Genomic DNA, 19646 nt, shown 5'->3' on the forward strand with positions numbered 1-19646 from the left:
AGCAAAATCCAAAAAGTCTTTTTTTTTTGTCTCATGTTTGGCCACTTGGAGAGGAAGTAAGTTGTGTTTAATAAGGAGTAGAAGATTAGCAAATTGATTTGTGAAGTGGAGTTTCTCGGGATACATCATACGGGCCTCAGGTAGACGAGATTTTAGTCGTGCGTATAGGCACGTGCAAGACAGGGGAGGACGCCGCCACTAGCTTGTGGGGACAAAAAGGTCCCCAGATCGCGCAAATCGCACGTGGGGTGCGTCCGTGGAAGTGGTCCTTCCCAGACCGTGGGAAAGGCCCAGTATATCTTGCTTTTACAAAATATAAAATCAGAATGATAATAGTCGTCCTGCTTCTTCTTGCCCACCACAACTTTGCCTTCCTCCTACTTACTGAGGAGGAGGACAGCAAGAGTCCTGCTTTTCTTTTTGCTCCTTGTAGGCTTCACTGTGGTCATCTTCCCTTCGCTCTCCCACATACATACACACACGATATACAATGCTCAGACTTGCCCTTCCATCTCTCTCCCCCTTGCATGAATCTCACAACAAATACTCCGCTTTCATCATCACTGCCAAACCCCACATCTTACCTCAGCCGCCCAAAGCTTCCCTCCCCCCCTTTCCCTCTTCCCCTCCACCTCTCTCACATGGCTCCAGGTCCACACGCACCAAGAGCCCCCCCTCTTGCTACAGCTCCTCTGACATCTTCACTAACATTGCTGAACATGTTGCCCCTGCCCTACCCCAAGAGAACATTCATGAAGAAGCAACCACGAAAAGTCTAGCAGAAGACTCACAACATAACAAACTCGTGGCTGCCATGGGCTTGATCATTGGAACCGCCGTTGGCCCGGGCATCCTGGGCTTGCCGGCGGCGACTCTCTCAGCAGGGCTCCTGCCATCCACCATAACCATCCTTGCATGCTGGGTGTATGTGATTGGATCCATCTTGCTTGTAGCAGAGCTCACTTTTAGCATGATGGCAGAGCACAATGTCGAGGAGGTGAGCTTCACAGGCTTGGCAGTGCATACCCTCGGACGCACAGCGGGGCGAGTGGTGGCTATCATCTATGCCATGCTCAATTATGCCCTCCTTGTGGCCTGCATAGCTGGCCTAGGGTCCATCGTCCAGGAATGGATGCCGTTTTTGCCATCCCCCCTCCATCCCCTCCTTTCTCCATCTCTGGTGGCAGCTTTGGTGTCATGCTCCTCTTTCAAGATGATCGACAGTGCAAATCAAGCTCTCTGTGTCATCATGCTGGTCTCCATAGCGTGTTTACTAGCAATGGGCACATGCCTTAGTCAAGGATCATTCTTGGGCACATGGAAAATTGGCCAGTGGTCTGCAAAAGCTCTGCTGCCAGCTATTCCTGTAACAGTTCTCACCTTAGGGTTTCATGTCATCACCCCTGTAGTCTGCAAGGTCATAGGGAGGCCGCAAGAAACACGCCGAGCAATCTTGTGTGCAGGACTGGTACCTTTGGTGATGGTACTTGCTTGGAATGCAGTTGTGTTGGGCCTGGCCAAGGGGATGACAACAAGCTCAGTTGATCCCATAAGGCTTCTCCTCTCTGTGAGCTCTTTTTCGGGTCCTGCGGTGCAAGCATTCGCATTTTCGGCCCTTGGCACCACCTTAATTGGCTATGCTCTGAGCTTCCCCAAACAACTCTTAGATACCTTGGCATTGTTTCGTGTTTCTTCAAGTTCAGGTCCAAGGTTGATGAGGAAAGGCCTTGGTTTCCCTCCTGCAGTGGGTGCTAAAGCTCTCAACAATGTGAGTTCGGAGCCGATGCAGAAGGCATTAAGGGGTAGCAGCAGCAGCGTTTGGGTGCTGCTTGCGGCTCTTGGCCCACCAGCTCTTATGTCCATCCTACATCCTGGTGCATTTGCAAGTGCTCTAGGCTTTGCAGGAGTGTATGCCAATTGTTTCCTGTTTGGCTTTCTACCTCCCGTCATGGCTTGGCGCCATCGCTATGGTGCTACGCAAAGGTATGTATTCTTTTGATTCTATGAAAAAGGCTTTCTTAGCTGTTGCTAAAAAAGACCATACTAACGCAAAGCCTGTTACACACACTAGGGATGCGACGAGGAGAGCAGAGGCAGCGTTAGCGCCAAGGGGGCGTTTTGTGTTGCTGTTGCTTATCGTAATATCCCTGTTTCTGGGATTTGGAGTGCCCAAGGGAGGTTGAGAGACCGCGCGCGCGCGCGCTATCTGGCTTTGTAACAATATTTCTTCTTTTTCCAACTTCAAAAGACATAATTTGTTTCCAGCACAAGCTCCAAAGAAACAGAGAAAAATGAATGATTTTCAAATTTCGCGCCTGTGAACAGATAATAATTATTGGCACAGACGAAAGTTCACAAAACGCGGACCCTTTTTTTTTCTTGAGAATTTGTAGATTTTACAAGCTTAAATATAATGTTAATGACTAAAATTTCGTAGAATTTTCAGACGTTAGGAAATAAAACTTACATGTGCCATTGTATATAATATACTTTGCAGGTTTTCGGTTTTCTGTGAACACTGGTTGCTGGTCGAAGCTAGTTTTAGTTTTAGTTTATTCCAGAATAAAACAAAGATGGTTTTTATTTGCCAAGATGGAACGCAGCAATGGAGGAGAGATTTAAGTGTAAATACATGAAGAGATCGTAAGGATATTCCTTTTTCTTTGAACAATAGATATTTATTTTTATAAGCTGATAGCTGCCATGCAATTGGGGTATCTTTTGTTTGGGAGGAAGAGAGATGGGACCAAATTTGTAATCTGCTTAACACAGTGATTGCTTAACACAGTGATTGGGAGTAAGATAACTATGGTTGGCAAAGAAAGTGGTATATGAAAGTGCTAATAGTGCCCCTCTCTCTCTCTCTCTCCTTATTTACCAGTAACCTCACCCCACTCACCTGTCTTCGATGGGTCGGAGCCTACCTCTCCTTGAACCTCCAAATTGCGTCTCGAACCTCCCAATTCTTACCATACTGCCACGTAGCAGCCCCGTAAAACTCTTCCTTCATCTAATATAGAGATACATCTAGCAACCAAGATTTTTCAAAAGAATAAAGTGATTTTCTTTTCACCCATCTCCACTTAACCACTTGCTTAATATCAATCAACACCCAAGTCCACATCCCATTATTGCTTTTTATAAGTCTGAAAAGCGGTGTACATCTTGTTTCTTAGTTTTCTCCCAAGTCTTTAGGAAGTTTGATTTGTCTTGAATTAATATTTCTTTCTCATTTTACAATCCCCTCCATATATCTCCATTTACCTCCTTAAAATTAATTCCCAATGAAAATACACTACATTTTTTGCATTGGAGGTCAAATTTGGTCTCCATGAATTACATAAAGTTCCATACAAATTTTACTAAAAGTCATTACCAACAACTTATACTCCTTACTAGAATGGACATAATTCAACATACTAAAATAAAGAATTCTAACTAGATTATTTGTGCTCAAAACACAATGACCAAAACTAGACTTTCATGGGGCATTGCATCTAAATCATAAAAGCCGACATTTCAAAAAGTGAACACCATATTAGATAAAATGGAAAAAATCCCATCCCCAAATTGGCAAGTTTTCTTTCCCCAACAAGAAATTAGAAATAAGACCACTCAATCTATAGAATCGTGTATTAAAAAAAATGTTCAAATCAACAATGTTTTTATAGAACTTGTCTCTTAGGCTAGTAAGGGGAACATTACCAAACAAGATTTGGTTTGAAACAAGCAGATACGTATAATAATAGAATGTTAAGAATGTCCCTACTAGGGCCATTGTACATCTACCATGCATGCCAGATTATTGAATGACCCTAGGGCCGTTCTACCACACACAATCTTTCTTGAATGTAGCATAACGGACATGGAATGGCTCTTGGACCATTCTATTCCAATGTAGCAAAAGAGTATGGAATGGCCCTAGGGCCACTCTACCATGCGCATTGTTTTTCTTGTAAAGTGCAAGGGGTTCTAGAATGGCCATAGGGCCATTCTACCATGGGCACTGTGTTCTAGTGAAGCACAAGGTGTGTCGAAATGTCCTAGGGCCATTCTATAATGCTAGCAAACAAGACACGCAGAACATGATCATCACTCATCCAAAATGTTAGAATGTGTCCAAAGTTGTACATGGCCTCAAATGAGCACACAATTATGGAGAATCATGACGGACGTATAGTCCTTATGGATATGTACAAATCTCCATCAAGCATCTTTGTGTTTCTTGACAAGTAAACATCTATTACATACTTTGTCTCTCGATCATAAATGGTGCTTAAAATAGTGTTACATGACTCGATATAATAAGCTACATGGTGTTGTTTTATTTAAATTGAACCTTTTTAAACAACTCTTATATTGAAATCAAAGGAGTCTCCTTAGAGTAGGATGCATACCGACACAGATTCCAATGCAATGAAATACCACAAAAAGTACACTAAAGTTTAAGAAAACTCTTGCCACAAAGATTAAAGGTTGTCGGTGAACATAACTTACTTTAATAAACTCATTAAGAGACTTTCATTATCTTCTTATATTCAAATCAAACGAGCACCCTTAGACTAGGATGGACTCCGACTTACAAAAAGTATAATATAGTTTAAGCCATCTCTTACCATAGAGATTTAAGGTTGTTTTGAGAACACAAACTTTCATACATTCATTAAGAGATTTTCTTCTTCTATTCAAATCAAAGGAGCCCCCTTAGAGTAGGATGCACTCCGACTTATGATCCACTCCAATAAAATACGACAAAACAGACATTAAAGTTTAAGAGAACTCTTACCAGAAGGGTTTAAGATTGTCGTGAACATAAACTTTAACGCATTATTAAGAGAGAAGTTAAATACTTTGGAAATCTTCTTGAGATATCAGGAGTAATGTAACATAATGATTTTCCCCCTTTGGAAAAATACCTTACAAACACTGTCAGTGAGTGTTCACGTCTATACATTTCTTTCCATACACTTCTAAACTTCCAAGTATTAGCTTTGTTCAAAGTTCTTGATCCGATGCAAGCCATTATCATTTTGAGAACTCTCTTTTATTAATTCATAAGCCTAGAAAAACCTGTAGGAAACAAGTCGCTTGAGTTAGAATGCAGATTCATTATAAGCCATTGTCTATTTGCGGTGAAAATTTTAAATAGAGTGGTACCTTTGTGTTACTTGTTGATATTCAAGAGACCATGATCGTTATCAATTTATTAATAAATGCCTTCACACTAAGCCTTCATGCTAGTTCCTCCTTTGCAACCCAACCTTCTAGCTAGTGAAATCAATTCGTGCCTTCATGCTTGAAATTTGCGAATGTTCTTTTAGCAAGATATCGCGTATTTCATCTCCTATGTATTAAGATGAACTAGAGCTAAGGATTTACATACTCTTTACTCTAATAGCTCCTTTATCACCTCTTTGACCACCACTGGTATCAACCAAATTTGCTTCTGCATTACCCTAAAAAATGTTATGTAATTTCTTTGCAAGAGAAAGTCTACATGTGTTTTCCAATAATCAATAACACCACTGACAAGGTTAAACCATTCCTGGTCATTCAACACTGGGAGCTAGCCATAACAGTTAGAGTCAATCACTCTATGTACATCCTCAGCATCATCAAGCCGCATCAAGTAAGGCAATAATTCTCCCAGAAGAATGTTGTCATTCTTCTTATCTATATCAAACTTGGATGGGAAGATGCAGTTACTAACGGGAGTAACACATGATCCTCTATACGAAGAATCATCAACAAGAACAATCCTCTTGGGATCACATTCAAAGGCTTAAGACATTCTCTCCAATGGCTTAAATATTCCCTCCTCGACACATGTGCTGTATAGCCTAAATAGTTTCTTCTTCTGATAAGTGTAACAAGCTTGTTGACCCCAAATGGCAAATAAAGGAAGTATTTTCCTTGCTTTTTTTTGCAAAGCTCTCACCATTTGAAACACTATCCTCCATTGCCGTTGACTAGATCCTAACATTACATCTTTCAAAAAGGGTCTGCTACAAAAATTTATACATCCAGGTTGGAGTATAAAATATCTATTTGGACCATACGTAGTGGATTGATGCAACATTGATGGTTGAATACAAAGCTTCAAGCAATCCATTCAAATCCAACACCACAGTCAACATTGATTTCTTAGATATGTCTTGTAATGTACAACTCTCATTATTGCCTGTAAACTAACTCCACAACTTCAATAGCATTTTCATATGTAGGAATATCGTTGAAGATTCTTAGCAATGATCTTTCATCGTGAATATCAGATGTTCCTATTCAAATCTTTATAATGTTCATATCATTTGTAACATTAAATCTTTGTAATGATCTTTCATCGTGAATATCAGATGTTCCTATTCAATTCAAATCTTTATAATGTTCATATCATTTGCAACATTAAAACACCAATGACACTTCATTATCACATAAAAACTAAGCACCACATAAAACATCGAGATGAATGGTCTCAGGGCCATTCTTTACATGAGTGTGCATAAAACATCAAGAATGTGCATGGTAGAATGGCCCTAGGGTCATTCTACCATGCACAATGTGCTTGAAAGAATGGCCCCAGAGCCATTCTACCATCCATGATGTTCTTTATAATGTCCCTAGCTCCATTCTTTCAATCACATTGTGCATGATAGAGCGGCCCCTAGGGCCATTCTAAAGCAGATTGTGCTTTCAAGAATGTCCCTAGGGACATTCTCTACTCTCGTGTCAACTGTTAGTGAATTTTAGAATGGTCTTAGGGCCAATATCTACATGTGCATACATAAAACATTAACATTGTGAATGGTAGAATGGCCCCAAGGCCATTCTACCTATACAATGTGCTTGAAATAATGGCCCTAGGGCCATTTAACTATCCATGATGTGCTTTAGAATGGCCCTAGGGCCATTCCAAATCATATTGTGGATGATAGAATGGCCCTAGGTCTGTTCTCCACCCTCTTGTGTTAACATCTAGTGAATTCTAGAATGGTCCTAGGGCCATTCTCTACATGTGCATGCAAAAATGATCAACAAAGATTTTTCTCAAGCCTTTACTTTTTTTCAAAGCAATATCTTTAAATTAAATAATTTGCATTTGAAACCATAATTAAACACACCATATAAAAAGAAACAAATCTAATCTCATATGAAACCATATCAGAACAATCTTTCAATTATCAATTTAGAATATACATAGTGTCAGAGAAACTTATAGTCAACAAATGCCTGCTCCTTGACATGAATGTCACATAAGGTCTCAACACATATGTAGCCATACTCAAGTGAATTGGAATTTATGTCTGCTATACACTAAGGTGGTAATTCTAGGACAAGTGTGTAACATACATATGGCCTCATGTTTGTGCCATGAGAGCTGTTTATATAACCTGCCACGTTTCCATACTTTACATCACCAACAATATACACCATATCATCTGGACAATCTACCTTGGAATCCTCTTGACATGAGTGCTTCAAAGCCCTAGGATACACCTTGCACAACTCCTTCCAATCATTGCGACAATACTTATCTCCTCCGTAGTACAGAATAATTATACCTCATGTGAGAGGAGTGTGCACAAATAGCCCAACACCTTGTATAGTTGATGCATGGACCATAAATGCTACACTATTTATCTCAAACATCTTAGCAATTGGAATAGGGAAGATGGGGGTACCAAGAGGATCATCCTTTCTCACATATCGTGCAACACATGAATTTAATAGACCTATTTGATTGTCTGGGGCTGCAAAAACAAGTAGTCCCAAGTGTCGTTAAATATATACAACGACAAAGCCCGTGCAGTCAATGCTACACCATACCCCTACTACCAATGCTATCAAATCAAAATCAAAACATATTAAACAGTACATTCTCTACCCCCAACATGCCTATTTAGAAGAATGGCCCTAGGGCCATTCTCTACCTACTATATGTCCATTTGGCAGAATGGCCCTATGGCCATTCTATACCTCCTTGTGCCACAATAGGTGAATGTTAGAATTTTCCTATGGCTATAATCTACTCGTGCATGCATAAATTGTCAAGATTGTGTGCTATTCTTGCAAGAATAATGTGATTTAGCATGGCCCTAGGGCCATTCTACCATGCACAATGTGTTATAAAGAATGGCCATAGGGCCATTCTAAAGCACATTATGGACGGTAGGCTAGCCCAAAGCTCACTATGCATGAAAGAACCATGGTGCATGTTAGACAGGCCCTAGGGCCATTCTATAACCCCCTGTGCCAAATATTGGTGCATGCTAGAATGGTCCCAGGGCCATTCTCTACGCCTTGCATGCATAAGTATATCAAGATCATGCAGGTAGAATGGCCATGATGTGACCATTCTAGGGCTATTCTACTATTCACAATAAAGAATGCCCTTAGGGCCATTCTAAAGCACATTATGGATGGCATATTGGCCATTAGGCCATTCTTTTAGCACATTGTTCATTAAAGAATGGCCCTAGGACAATTCTGTAATCTTGTTTCAACTATTGGTGCTAGTTAGAATGGTCCATTGGGTCAATTCTGTAACCTTGTTTCAACTATTGGTGCTAGTTAGAATGGTCCATTGGGTCAATTTTAAAGTTCATTGTGCATAGAAGAATGGCCCTAGGAATGGACCTAGGGCCATTCTATAACCCCTAGTGTATGTTAGAATGGTCCGAAGGCCATTCTCTACCCTCTAATGCCAATATGTGAATGTAAAAATTGCCCTATGGCCATCCTATACATCTTGTGCTAACTATTGGTGCATGGTAAAAGGGTCCTACGGCCATTCTCTACTCTATGCATAAATAATATATAAAGAATGTGCTTGGTAGAATGGTCCTAGGGCCATTCTCTACCCTATGCATAAATAATATATAAAGAATGTGCTTGGTAGAATGGCCCTAGGGCCATTCTATAATACCTTGTATCAACTATTGGTGCATGGTAGAAAAAATTCGTAGGGCCATTCTCTATCCCCAATATGCCATTCAGGAGTAATATGCCACTTAATGCCATTCTACCATTCACAATGTTGATGTTTTATACATGCACATGTAGAGATTGGACCTTAACGTCATTCTATCATTCACAATGTTCATGTTTTATACATGAACATGTAGAGATTGGTCCTAAGACCATTCTAAAATTTACCATTAGTTGACACAAGAGACTAGAGAATGGCCCTAGGGCCATTCTTGGAAGCACAATGTGCTTTAGAATGGCCCTAAGTCCACTCTACCATCCACAATGTTCTTTATAGGTTGGTCTACCACATGAAGGATACACATAATCACTTCCTTAGTCTGAAATAGGAATGATCAATGCCATGTTGATAATGCAAACATAGAATCAAAGATTCATATGTGACCAACAATAGCTACTATCAAAGAACATGTGGACAAGTCCACCTAAAGAAAACAATAGAAACTTAGTAGACGTGCTCGAGGGAGTAAGCTTAGCAAATAGGATTGACTTTAGGGCTAAGGCCCCCCCGGTACACATTGGAGGGTGCCCACACCAAGAAAGTTTTGATGTAGCCAATAAGGCTTTAAAAAAAGGCTTGGTAGACACTTAGATGGTGATTAGAAACAACAAAATTGTGCAACAAGAATTTTAGGATGGCCCTAGGGCCTACATGTGCATGTATAAATGTTACAGGTATATATTTTATCATATTTTTGATAAATTAATAATCGTACAAAAATATGTTTAATTTTAATTTGTTTAGGAATCGGCTTAATGGAATGTGCAAATGTGCACAAGATTATTATATGTGAAAATGTGCCCAAAGTTATTTTATGTAATAAGGCCCACTAGAAATTATATTTTGGCAAAGGTTTTTATGTGTACAAACCTTAGGGATTTTAATATGATTAAAAATATGTAAAGCAATACCCCAAAAGTGGGAAAAGCAAGCCCAATTTTGTACGCTCATCTATTCTTAGCTCCTTGGGCTATTTTTATGAATACAATTCTCAAAATACTCAAGTCGTGGAAGTGGAGCTACACACTTGTTGAGGGGGGAGATTGCACCCAATCTGGTTTACTGTGTGGTATTCTCTCTTCTTGAAGCGATTAAAGACTTGTGGACAAAGAGGTGAAAGAGACAAAGGAATGGGTCATTTTGGTAAATTTTTAATTTAATTTGAAGAAGAACACGTTTATGGATTTATGTTTATGTATGATTGAAAGAAGGCTTGTTTTTAACCATTGGATAACCAATCTCCATTAATCTATTGCCCAAAGGGTAAATAGACCTAGGTGGAAAACCATTAGTGGGTTTCTCAACCACCTTCCTCAACACTAATCCTCTTCATAATCTGTCCGTACGAATTGAATCGATAAGGAGAGGAGCATGTAGAGCCATAGCCATAGCTAGATTGTTAAGTTGCTGCAATGACAAGAAATCCATCATGGACGGTCTGGAGAGTTTCTAGCTTTTAATTTGCTTTTCTTCAATTACAAATCATTGAAGGCGCAGTATGGGAAATTAAAACCCAAATTTTATTTTTATTTTATTTATCTCCTCTCCCTCCAATTCTCCAATTCGGCAACATTAGCGGCTAATTCATCTTCTTTTTCCCCCTTACGTTGGCCTGCCGATGAACACATATTAATGATGGCAAGGGGTAGCGTCGATTTTCCTTTTTGTTCCCTCTTATTTTCGACTGCGCGCTGCGCCAATTAGCTAGCCCAAAAACTTTGCTAAGATTTTTAATATAAAAGCTTTAATAAGCTACTTTGCTAAGCTTTTTAATATTAAAGCTTTAATAAGCTTTAGCGCTGCGCCGATTAGTTGGCTCAAAGGAATAAAGCTTGTATTGATTAAAAGCTTTGATAAGCTTTTATATATATATATATATATATATATATATATGTATGTATGTATGTATCTATGTATCTATGTATGTATGTATGTATGTATGCATATATATATACCTTATCCCATCTACCTCTCTCTCTTTTAGTACATTCTTGCGACCAAATATTCAAGAGAGAGAAACCCCATAGCTTCTTTTAAAGTAAGTTTTTGCTAAAAGGCTTTAAAAATCCTATCCTCATCACTTCAGAAGAAAACTTTTCGAGAGGACTCATCACTCCCCACAAAAGGCAACAATTCAGAAAGAAATTTAGAAAATCTCAAATCTTTAAGAGGACAAAATTTAACCCATCATTTCGTGACTGATTTATAAGTTAAAACTCTCCGTCTTAATTTAGTTGCAATGGCTGCTTTACCCATTTCGCCCACGGTACAAGAACAAATCTTAGCACTACAAGAACAAATTAGTAATGAATGAGAACTCTGACGCAAATTAGAGCGTCAAGTCAAACGTGCCAAACACAAACGTGGTTCTTCCAATTCTTCCGACTCAGATGAGGAGGAGAGCGATCATGTTAGACGCACTATTAAAGATACCTTGCGTGCTCGAAATTCTCAAAAAGACTCACGAATCAGCCGAAAGGCATTCGCTTTCCAAAATTATGATGGCAAGAAGGATGCTCAAGTTCTTATTGCATGGATTAGCCAACTAGATGATTATTTCTCTGGCAAAAAGTTCTCAAAAAAGGATAAAATTAAATGTGCTTGTAATCACTTGATCGAAAATGTTGCCTTATGGTGGAATGTGATCAAAGAATGTGAACATAGACCTTCAACACGGAAAAAGTTCCAAAAACTCTTAAAGAAACATTTCCTATCTTCACAACACAAAGCTAAGACTCGACAACGATGGTCTATATTCAGATAGCTTAAAACATAAAATATATCACCTTATGTGGACAGGTTTTGGCAAACTTTATTACAAGTGGAGGTAATCGAGAAGGTTCACACCAAGGATCAAAGAAGAAAGTTCATAGCAGGTTTGAAACCTACAATTCGATCTGAGGTAAATATGTTCCGACCACATTATCTTAGCTCAGCTATTTCTTTAGCCTTGAATTGTGAAAAGAAAAATGTTTTTTCTAAGAAAACAATGACCCCCAAACCTCGACATCAACATCTTTGAACCCTAAAACCTCCCCAAAATCATTTGACACATCTTTTAAGCATAACACAGGTATTAACACTAAGATAGATGATTCACAAAAAGCTAATAAATATGATTCCAAGAAGTTTTATAGGTGTAACGAGATTGGACACATCACATCAAATTGTCCGCAGAAGTCAAAGTTTATTTCATTATTAGGACTCAATTTGATCGATGAAGATGAAGAAGAAGAAGAAGAATACCACGACGACTACTCAGACTCTTGAGGTAACATATTTATTGCATTTGATTATTTAACACTTTTTGGTAAACTCAAGGAGAGTTTTTATGCACCAAAAGTAGAACTTCTTGAAGGAACTGGCCCTTCCATCTTGAATTATAATTTATGAATTTTTCACTATGTATTAATCTTGTAGTATGGGACACAAGATTAATCCTGTGTGAACAATTCTGATGCATACTTATCTCTACATCTGTGTGGGATAATTTTTGGTGGTATGGGACACTAGAATTTATTACACAGAAGCCCTTGATAATGTATTTTGTTAGGGAACATACTTGAATTTATATAGTATATGACAATTGACCTCCTTTGCTCGCATAAGCAAATAAGCATCTGAGGTCAGTTCCACACTTTAGTTGTACGAGGACACGTGGACGCTAGCGTGTCATCCTAGTGAATTGGTATTGTGGGTGACTCCGCATTAAATATTGATTACCTAGTGGTATTGGCATAGCTTGAGACCATGCTTGACAGGTGTATGTTGTTAAAGTGTAACAAGTAGTGCCATGCTTGACAACTATACTGTGGTCAAGTGAAACAAGTGGACTATGCTTGACAACTACACAGGGTCAAAGTGAAACAAGTGGTTTATGCAACTGATGTGCCATGCGCATTGGAGTGTAACAAGTGGTAACTCACACCATGCTAGATGATGTATGCTTTGTTTGTGCCTATCAATGTATCATATTGGGATTAATTGTACACTAGGCAATTAATTGGGATATGTTTACAGAAATAGGTGATGAGCAATGTGTGTGTGTCACACATAAGGGATCTTGTCTATATCAGATTATTTATTATTATTATTTGTGATTTGATGATAGTGTAAGAACCACCAATTTAGGTGTCACACGATATTTTTGTTGTTGTAACATTTTCTTTTACACAACTGAGGACAGTTGCTTCCTCAAACAGGAGGACTGCTTACAGGTATATATTTTATCACATTTTTTATGAATTAATAATCATACAAAAATATGTTTAATTTTAATTTGTGCAGGAATCGGCTTAATGGAATGTGCAAATGTGCACAAGATTATTATATGTGAAAATGTGCACAAAACAAGGCCTGCTAGCAATTATATTCATGCAAAGGTTTTTATATGTACAAACTTTAGGGATTTTGATATGATTAAAAATATATAAAGCAATACCCCAAAAGTGGGAAAAGCAAGCCCAATTTTTTACGCTCATCTATTCTTAGCTCCTTGGGCTATTTTTATGAATAAAATTCTCAAAATACTCAAGAACCAATGGGGACTTCCTCAAACTTAACAAGCACAATTTTATGTGGTAGCAATGGCTTACTCGTGATCATGCATGAAAACATCATAATTTATATATCCTCTTTTGATTTACCTCTCCCAAGTATGGCCCGTAGAATGGGGCACCACACATCACAAACAAATCTCACTAATGTATTATATAAATAGAGCTTGGTGCTTGGATCTTGGAAGTAATCCTGGAAGCACTATCTGTCTCACGAGGAGGCTTAAATAGAGAGAGAGAGAGAGAGAGAGAGAGAGAGAGAGAGAGAGAGAGAGAGAGAGAGAGAGAGTACTTACGTCTAAAGACCCAATGGGTTTTACATATGTTCCATGTGTAAATTGGAAATCATATACATAGAAAAAAAAGAAGTTACAATGCAAGGTGGTACAAGTTTGCATGTGCGAGATAGAGATAGAGAGCCCTTGGGAGGGGGATTGTTGTGTGTGTGTGTGCTCCTTCCAAATTTATGTTACTACTACAAGGGGAAAAGGGGGAGGAATTTTTGCATCTTGTTTTTTTAAAATAGTAAATGGGCGAGGGAAAATATAAGAAAACTAAAAAATAACAAAGATATTTACATGGGTTTTTTTTTTAAAAGTTAGACTCACGGGTTCTTCTTAATTTTTCTTTTTGAAATTACACATGGTCATGGGTGTGTGATGCTATAGTGCTTAAGTAAAGACATATGAACAAAAAGTTGAATGTTGTGCGATGGAGTAGATGTTAGAGTGAATGCAAGAAAAGTCTTCTAGGTGGGCCGACAAAGTCATTGATGATGTTAGAGTGAATGCAAGCAAACTCTTCTAGGTGGGTTGACAAAGTCATTGACGATGTACATGGTGTCAAAAGGACAAGGCTGACCTAGCTTTTAGATGTGGATCCAAATTGCTATATATGGGGGATAGAGCATAAGCAAGGTGTACCAAAGACCCTTAGGCTATCTTGTGAAAACCTTGTGGAGCAAGGCTCGATAAAAGAATTTTTTAAAACCGGTCAAAATAAGGACATGCTTATAAACTAACTGGTTTTCTAGGCTAAATTTGTTGGTATTTTAACTTAAAACTAGTAAGTTTGAATCATGTTTCATAAGGGCTTGATATATTGCTAGCCGATTTTTTTAAAATAAAGACATCTTGTAGTATCTTGTGAGAACCTTGTGGAGCAGGGTTCAATAAAAGCATTTTTTATAAAACCAATCAAAATAAGGACAGGCTTATAAACTAACTAGTTTTCTAAGCTAAATTTATAAGTATTTTAACTAAAAACTATTAAATTTGAATCATTTTTTTATAAAAGCTTGATATCTATATATTTTTCCAACTTTGTCGGTAAAAATATATTGAAATGTTGTTTTTTTTCGAGCCCAGTTGTGGTTGTCCCACTAAGCTTAGCCCCAACTTGGCTAAGCTAGCGCTAAGCCAAGCTTAGCTAAGCTTAGGCCACGTAAGCATGCAGCCAAGGGCGATCTGAGGGCGGGGTTGGCATGCTTTTTCTAGGGGAGCAGAGGCAGAGGAGGCGGACACAAGAGTATAGAGCTACACTTGGAGTGGCCCAGGCGCACGAGCCGGTTAGCAGAGGCGGAGGAAGCGGACGTGACACCCTCCACAGACTAGACAGAGGCAGAGTCTCTCTCTCTCTCTCTCTCTCTCTCTCTCTCTCTCTCTCTCGCCTGCTTCTTTCAGCCTGTTTTCAATAGACTCGCTTGGAGAGCGTATACACTCTTGGTGCATGCGTGAACCTACCGCCTACACATACCACCTCGATCTCGTCCCTCCCTCCCTCCACGATTGGCGCTTTGACCACGAGTCCTCACACTCAGGATTTTTCTCTCCCTCTCTCTCTCACACACACACACACACTCTCTTCTCTCCACACCTCTCTATCAAACACTCACACACCCCTCTCTCTCTCTCTCACACCTCTCTCTCTCTCTCTCTCTCTCTCTCTCTCTCTCTCTCTCTCTCTCACACACACACACACACACACACACACACACACACAATTATCTCTCTTTCATCACCTTGACCACGCAAACTTCTAGTCCTCACACTTAAGATTTTGCGCTCTCTCTTTCTCTCTCTCTCTCTCTCTCTCTCTCTCACACACACACACAGACACAATTCTCTTCACATCTCTCTCTCTCTCTCTCTCTCTCTCTCTCTCTCTCACACACACACACACACACACACTCACTCACTCTCTCTCTCACACACACAATTCTCTCTCTCTCTCTCTCTCTCTCTCTCTCTCTCTCTCTCTCTCTCTCTCTCTCAAATTAGTTTAAAATCTAATTTGTGTCTAATTAGTGTTCATAATCTAATTAGTATTTGATTAGTTTAGTTTAATTAGTTTATTTTAGTGTTATTTAGTTTAAAATTAGTACTTAATTAGTTTATTTTAGTGTTATTTAGTTTAAAATTAGTATATGTATACAAATAAATCCTAATTTAATGGAAATTTATGTATGTGTGTATGTGTATCTACATACTTACGTACATACATACATACATAAGAAAATCAAACTAGAAGGAAGTGCACCTTTTGTTTGAGCATGTAATTGTTGAATTCTGTGCTCCTCAAAATCCTCTATAGATAATCTAGTTGAAATTTCTACCATAAATTCAGTTGGATGTTGACAATGCTGATGCACAAGAGGCTTGGGATGGAAAACTTCTAAGCCAAAACTGGGATAAATTTTTAAATCTTGTGAGTTTGAAATTGGGTGAGAAACTTTGGGAGAGATGGGCTAAAGAGTCTAAATTGAGTGTGTGAATTTGAAATTGGGTCTAAACTTTGGGAGAGATGGGCTAAATAGATTGAGAGTGTAAGTTGGCCCTAGGGCCAATCTCAATTTACATTGGCCTAGGGGTAAACAAGAGAATCTAGAGTGGTCCTAGGACCGAATTACCACACAAGAAAATTCAGATTAGCCCTAGGGCCAAGCTACCATGAACAAAGCTATATAATCGAAATTGAAATTCGAATTTTTTTCCAAAATTTGAAATTCAAAATTTTCTCATAAATTGGAAATTTGAATTGTGCTTGCAAGAATGGTCTTAGGGCCATTCTCCACTCCCTTGTCTCAACTCCCTAGGGCCAATCTCTACATATGAATGCAAAATACATCAAGATTATCCATGGAAGAATGGCCCCAGGGCCATTCTAAAGCACACTATCCATGGTGTGCTTGAAAGAATGGCCCTACGACTATTCTTCTATCCATGATGTGCTTCAGAATAGCCAATCTCTACACATGCATGCAAAATACATCAAGAGTGTCCATGAAAGATTGTAAACAAATTTTGCTTGAAATAATGGCCCTATGGCCATTCTAAAACAATGGCCCAATGGCCATTATTGTAACCACAGTGATGACTTAGGGCCATTCTAGCACATTATGGAGTTTAGAATGGCCTTAGGGCCAAACTCTTCATGTGCAGGCATAAAATATCAAAACTATGCAATGACCTTAGCACCATTCCAAAGCACATTATGCTTGCAAGAATGGTCTTAGGGCCATTCTCCACTCCCTTGTATCAACTCTAGGGCCAATCTCTATATATGAATGCAAAGTACATCAAGATTGTCTATGGAAGAATGGCCCTAGGTCCATTCTTGTAAGCATAGTGTGCTTGAAATAATGGCCCTAGGGCCATTCTAAATCACACCATCAATGATGTACTTGAAAGAATGGCCCTAGGGCCATTCTTCCATGTGTGGTGTGCTTCAAAATACCCAATCTCTACACATGCATGCAAAATACATCAATATTGTCCATGGAACAATGGTCCTAGGGCCATTCTTAAACAAATTTTGATTGGGATAATGGCCCTATGGCCATTCTAAAGCACACCATCCATGAGATTTGAGAGAATGGCCCTAGGATCATTCTCTCAAATCTCATAGTGCATGGTATAATAGCCTTTTGGCCTGCATGAAAAATAAATCAAGATTGTCTATATTCTTGTAATCACAAATTGTTCTTGAAAGAATGGCCCTATGGCCATTCTAAAGCACACCATCTATGGTGTGCTTGGTAGAATGGCCCTATGGCCAATCTACCATCCATGGTGTGCTTTAGAATGGCCCTAGGGCCATTCTATATCAAATCACATTGTGCATGGTAGAATGGCCTTTTGGCCTTCTCTATACATATGCATGCAAAATACATCAAGAGTGTCCATGGAAGAATGGCTCTATGGCCATTCTTGTAATCACAATGTGCTTGAAAGAATGGCCTTATGGCCATTCTAAAGCATACCATTCATGGTGTGCTTGAAATAATGGCCCTAGGGCCAATCTACCATCCATGGTGTGCTTGAAATAATGGCCCTAGGGCCATTCTTTCAAGCTCATTGTGCTTACAAGAATGACCCTATGACATTCTTCCATGGACAATCTTATTGTATTTTACATCCTTGGTGTGCTTGAAAGAATGGCCCTAGGGCCATTCTACCATTCATGGTGTGCTTTAGAATGGCTCTATCATTCTCCACTCCCTTGTGTCAACTCCCTAGGGCCATTCTACTTGCACAATATGCTTGAAAGAATGGACCATTCTACACTCCCTTGTGTCAACTCCCTAGGCCCAATCACTACATATGCATGCAAAATACATTAAGATTATCCATGGAAGAATGGCCCAATGGCCATTATTGTAACCACAATGATGTCTTACAAGCTCATTCTTTCAATCTAATTATGCTTGCAAAAATGGCCCTAGGGCCATTCTTCCATGGACAATCTTGTTGTATTTTGCATCCATGATGTGCTTGAAACAAGGGCCATTCTACCATTCATGGTGTGCTTTATAATAGCTCTACCATTCTCCTCTCCCTTGTGTCAACGCCCTAGGGCCATTCTACTTGCACGCAATATGCTTGAAAGAATGGCTCTAGGGCCATTCTACCATCCACAATGTGCTAGAATGGCCCTAAGACATCATTGTGCTTACAATAATGGCCATTGGGCCATTCTTCCATGGACAATCTTGATGTATTTTGCATGCATAGGTAGAGATCGGCCCTAGGGAGTTCACACAAGGGAGTGTAGAATGGCCCTAGGGCCATTCTTTCAAGTACATTGTATAGGAGAATGGTTATAGGGCCATTTTAGAGCACAATGTGCTTGCAAGATGTTCCTCAAGGCCTTCTACTTGAACAATGAGCTTGAAAGAATGGCCCTAGGTCTATTCTACAATCCATGATGTGCTTTAGAATGGCCCTAGGACCATTCTTCCAAGCATATTTGGGTTGTCTAAGACTGTTGGTTCATTCTCTCTTGGAAACACCAACAAATGCCCCATCACTCTAAGAGCGTCGCATTTGCATCAATGTATACTACAACATTAGCAGTTTTGTAATAACCATAGTGTTGTATCACAAAGGTTCCCCTAGCCCCACTATGTTGAGCTCTTGCCCCTATTATTTCGCTTACATCCCTTCTCTCTCCCATTGGAATTGGTATATACCCATAATTGTAGGATTAGTAGACTATAAGACTTCTATAGGATTACTAGGTGACGATTACACTTCCATAGTCACTCGTACACTCGATCAGTTGGTATGATAATCAAATTGTCCCAATCGGATTGTTAATGTTACACTTTCTTGCATGTCCATACCTGCGTCAATTGTCAATTTTGCGATACCTGCACATCAACTATCAATTTGATAGATTTTTTGGAATTGTGTACATTCAATGTACACGTCCCCTCAATATTCTCTGCCAACCATTAGTGTGATTGATTTCTTGGACTTTTGTGCATTCAATGTGCACGTTTCCTATGCAGTTTTAATCTTTACCCTTCTTTTTAGGCCTGATTTCTCTCCCATACCACTTATTGAATGGATTAAAGCTCTAATTGATGGAATAATGCCATCAATTAAGAATCAAACACCAAAAATCAAGAATTTTCTGAAGTCATTGAAGATGAAATTGGTATCTAGGGAAGTCGTGAGACTTTAACTTAAGCACTTGGAGGGTTTTCCTTTCTTCTTCCATTGACCATTGATAAAAAAACAAGAAAAGAAAAGAAAAGAAGATGGTTAAAGCTACCAAAACCACACAAATCTCCTACTCTAATCACACTTCCTCCACACTAA

At 39.1% G+C, this 19646-nt stretch overlaps 1 protein-coding gene across 1 annotated transcript; it reads left to right on the top strand.

Annotated features, from left to right (window-relative positions):
* The first annotated feature begins 354 nt into the window (after positions 1 to 354).
* On the top strand, positions 355 to 2489 carry LOC147636439 (uncharacterized). Its single transcript, XM_086801149.1, has 2 exons — positions 355 to 1983; positions 2072 to 2489. Exons 1-2 carry the CDS (start codon positions 491 to 493, stop codon positions 2181 to 2183), a joined length of 1605 nt encoding a protein of 534 aa, XP_086657275.1. The 5' UTR covers positions 355 to 490; the 3' UTR covers positions 2184 to 2489.
* The last annotated feature ends 17157 nt before the right edge of the window (positions 2490 to 19646 follow it).

Source organism: Cibotium barometz, chromosome 8, assembly GCF_041138505.1.
Source record: "Cibotium barometz isolate CiBa-2024 chromosome 8, ASM4113850v1, whole genome shotgun sequence".
Lineage (NCBI taxonomy): Eukaryota > Viridiplantae > Streptophyta > Polypodiopsida > Cyatheales > Cibotiaceae > Cibotium > Cibotium barometz.

Bases quoted from the DNA above. Each gene is read 5' to 3' on its own strand.
- LOC147636439 (XM_086801149.1), top strand. From the start codon at position 491: ATGCTCAGACTTGCCCTTCCATCTCTCTCCCCCTTGCATGAATCTCAC. The intron at 1,984-2,071 runs GTATGTATTCTT...TACACACACTAG, and splicing joins CGCTATGGTGCTACGCAAAG to GGATGCGACGAGGAGAGCAG.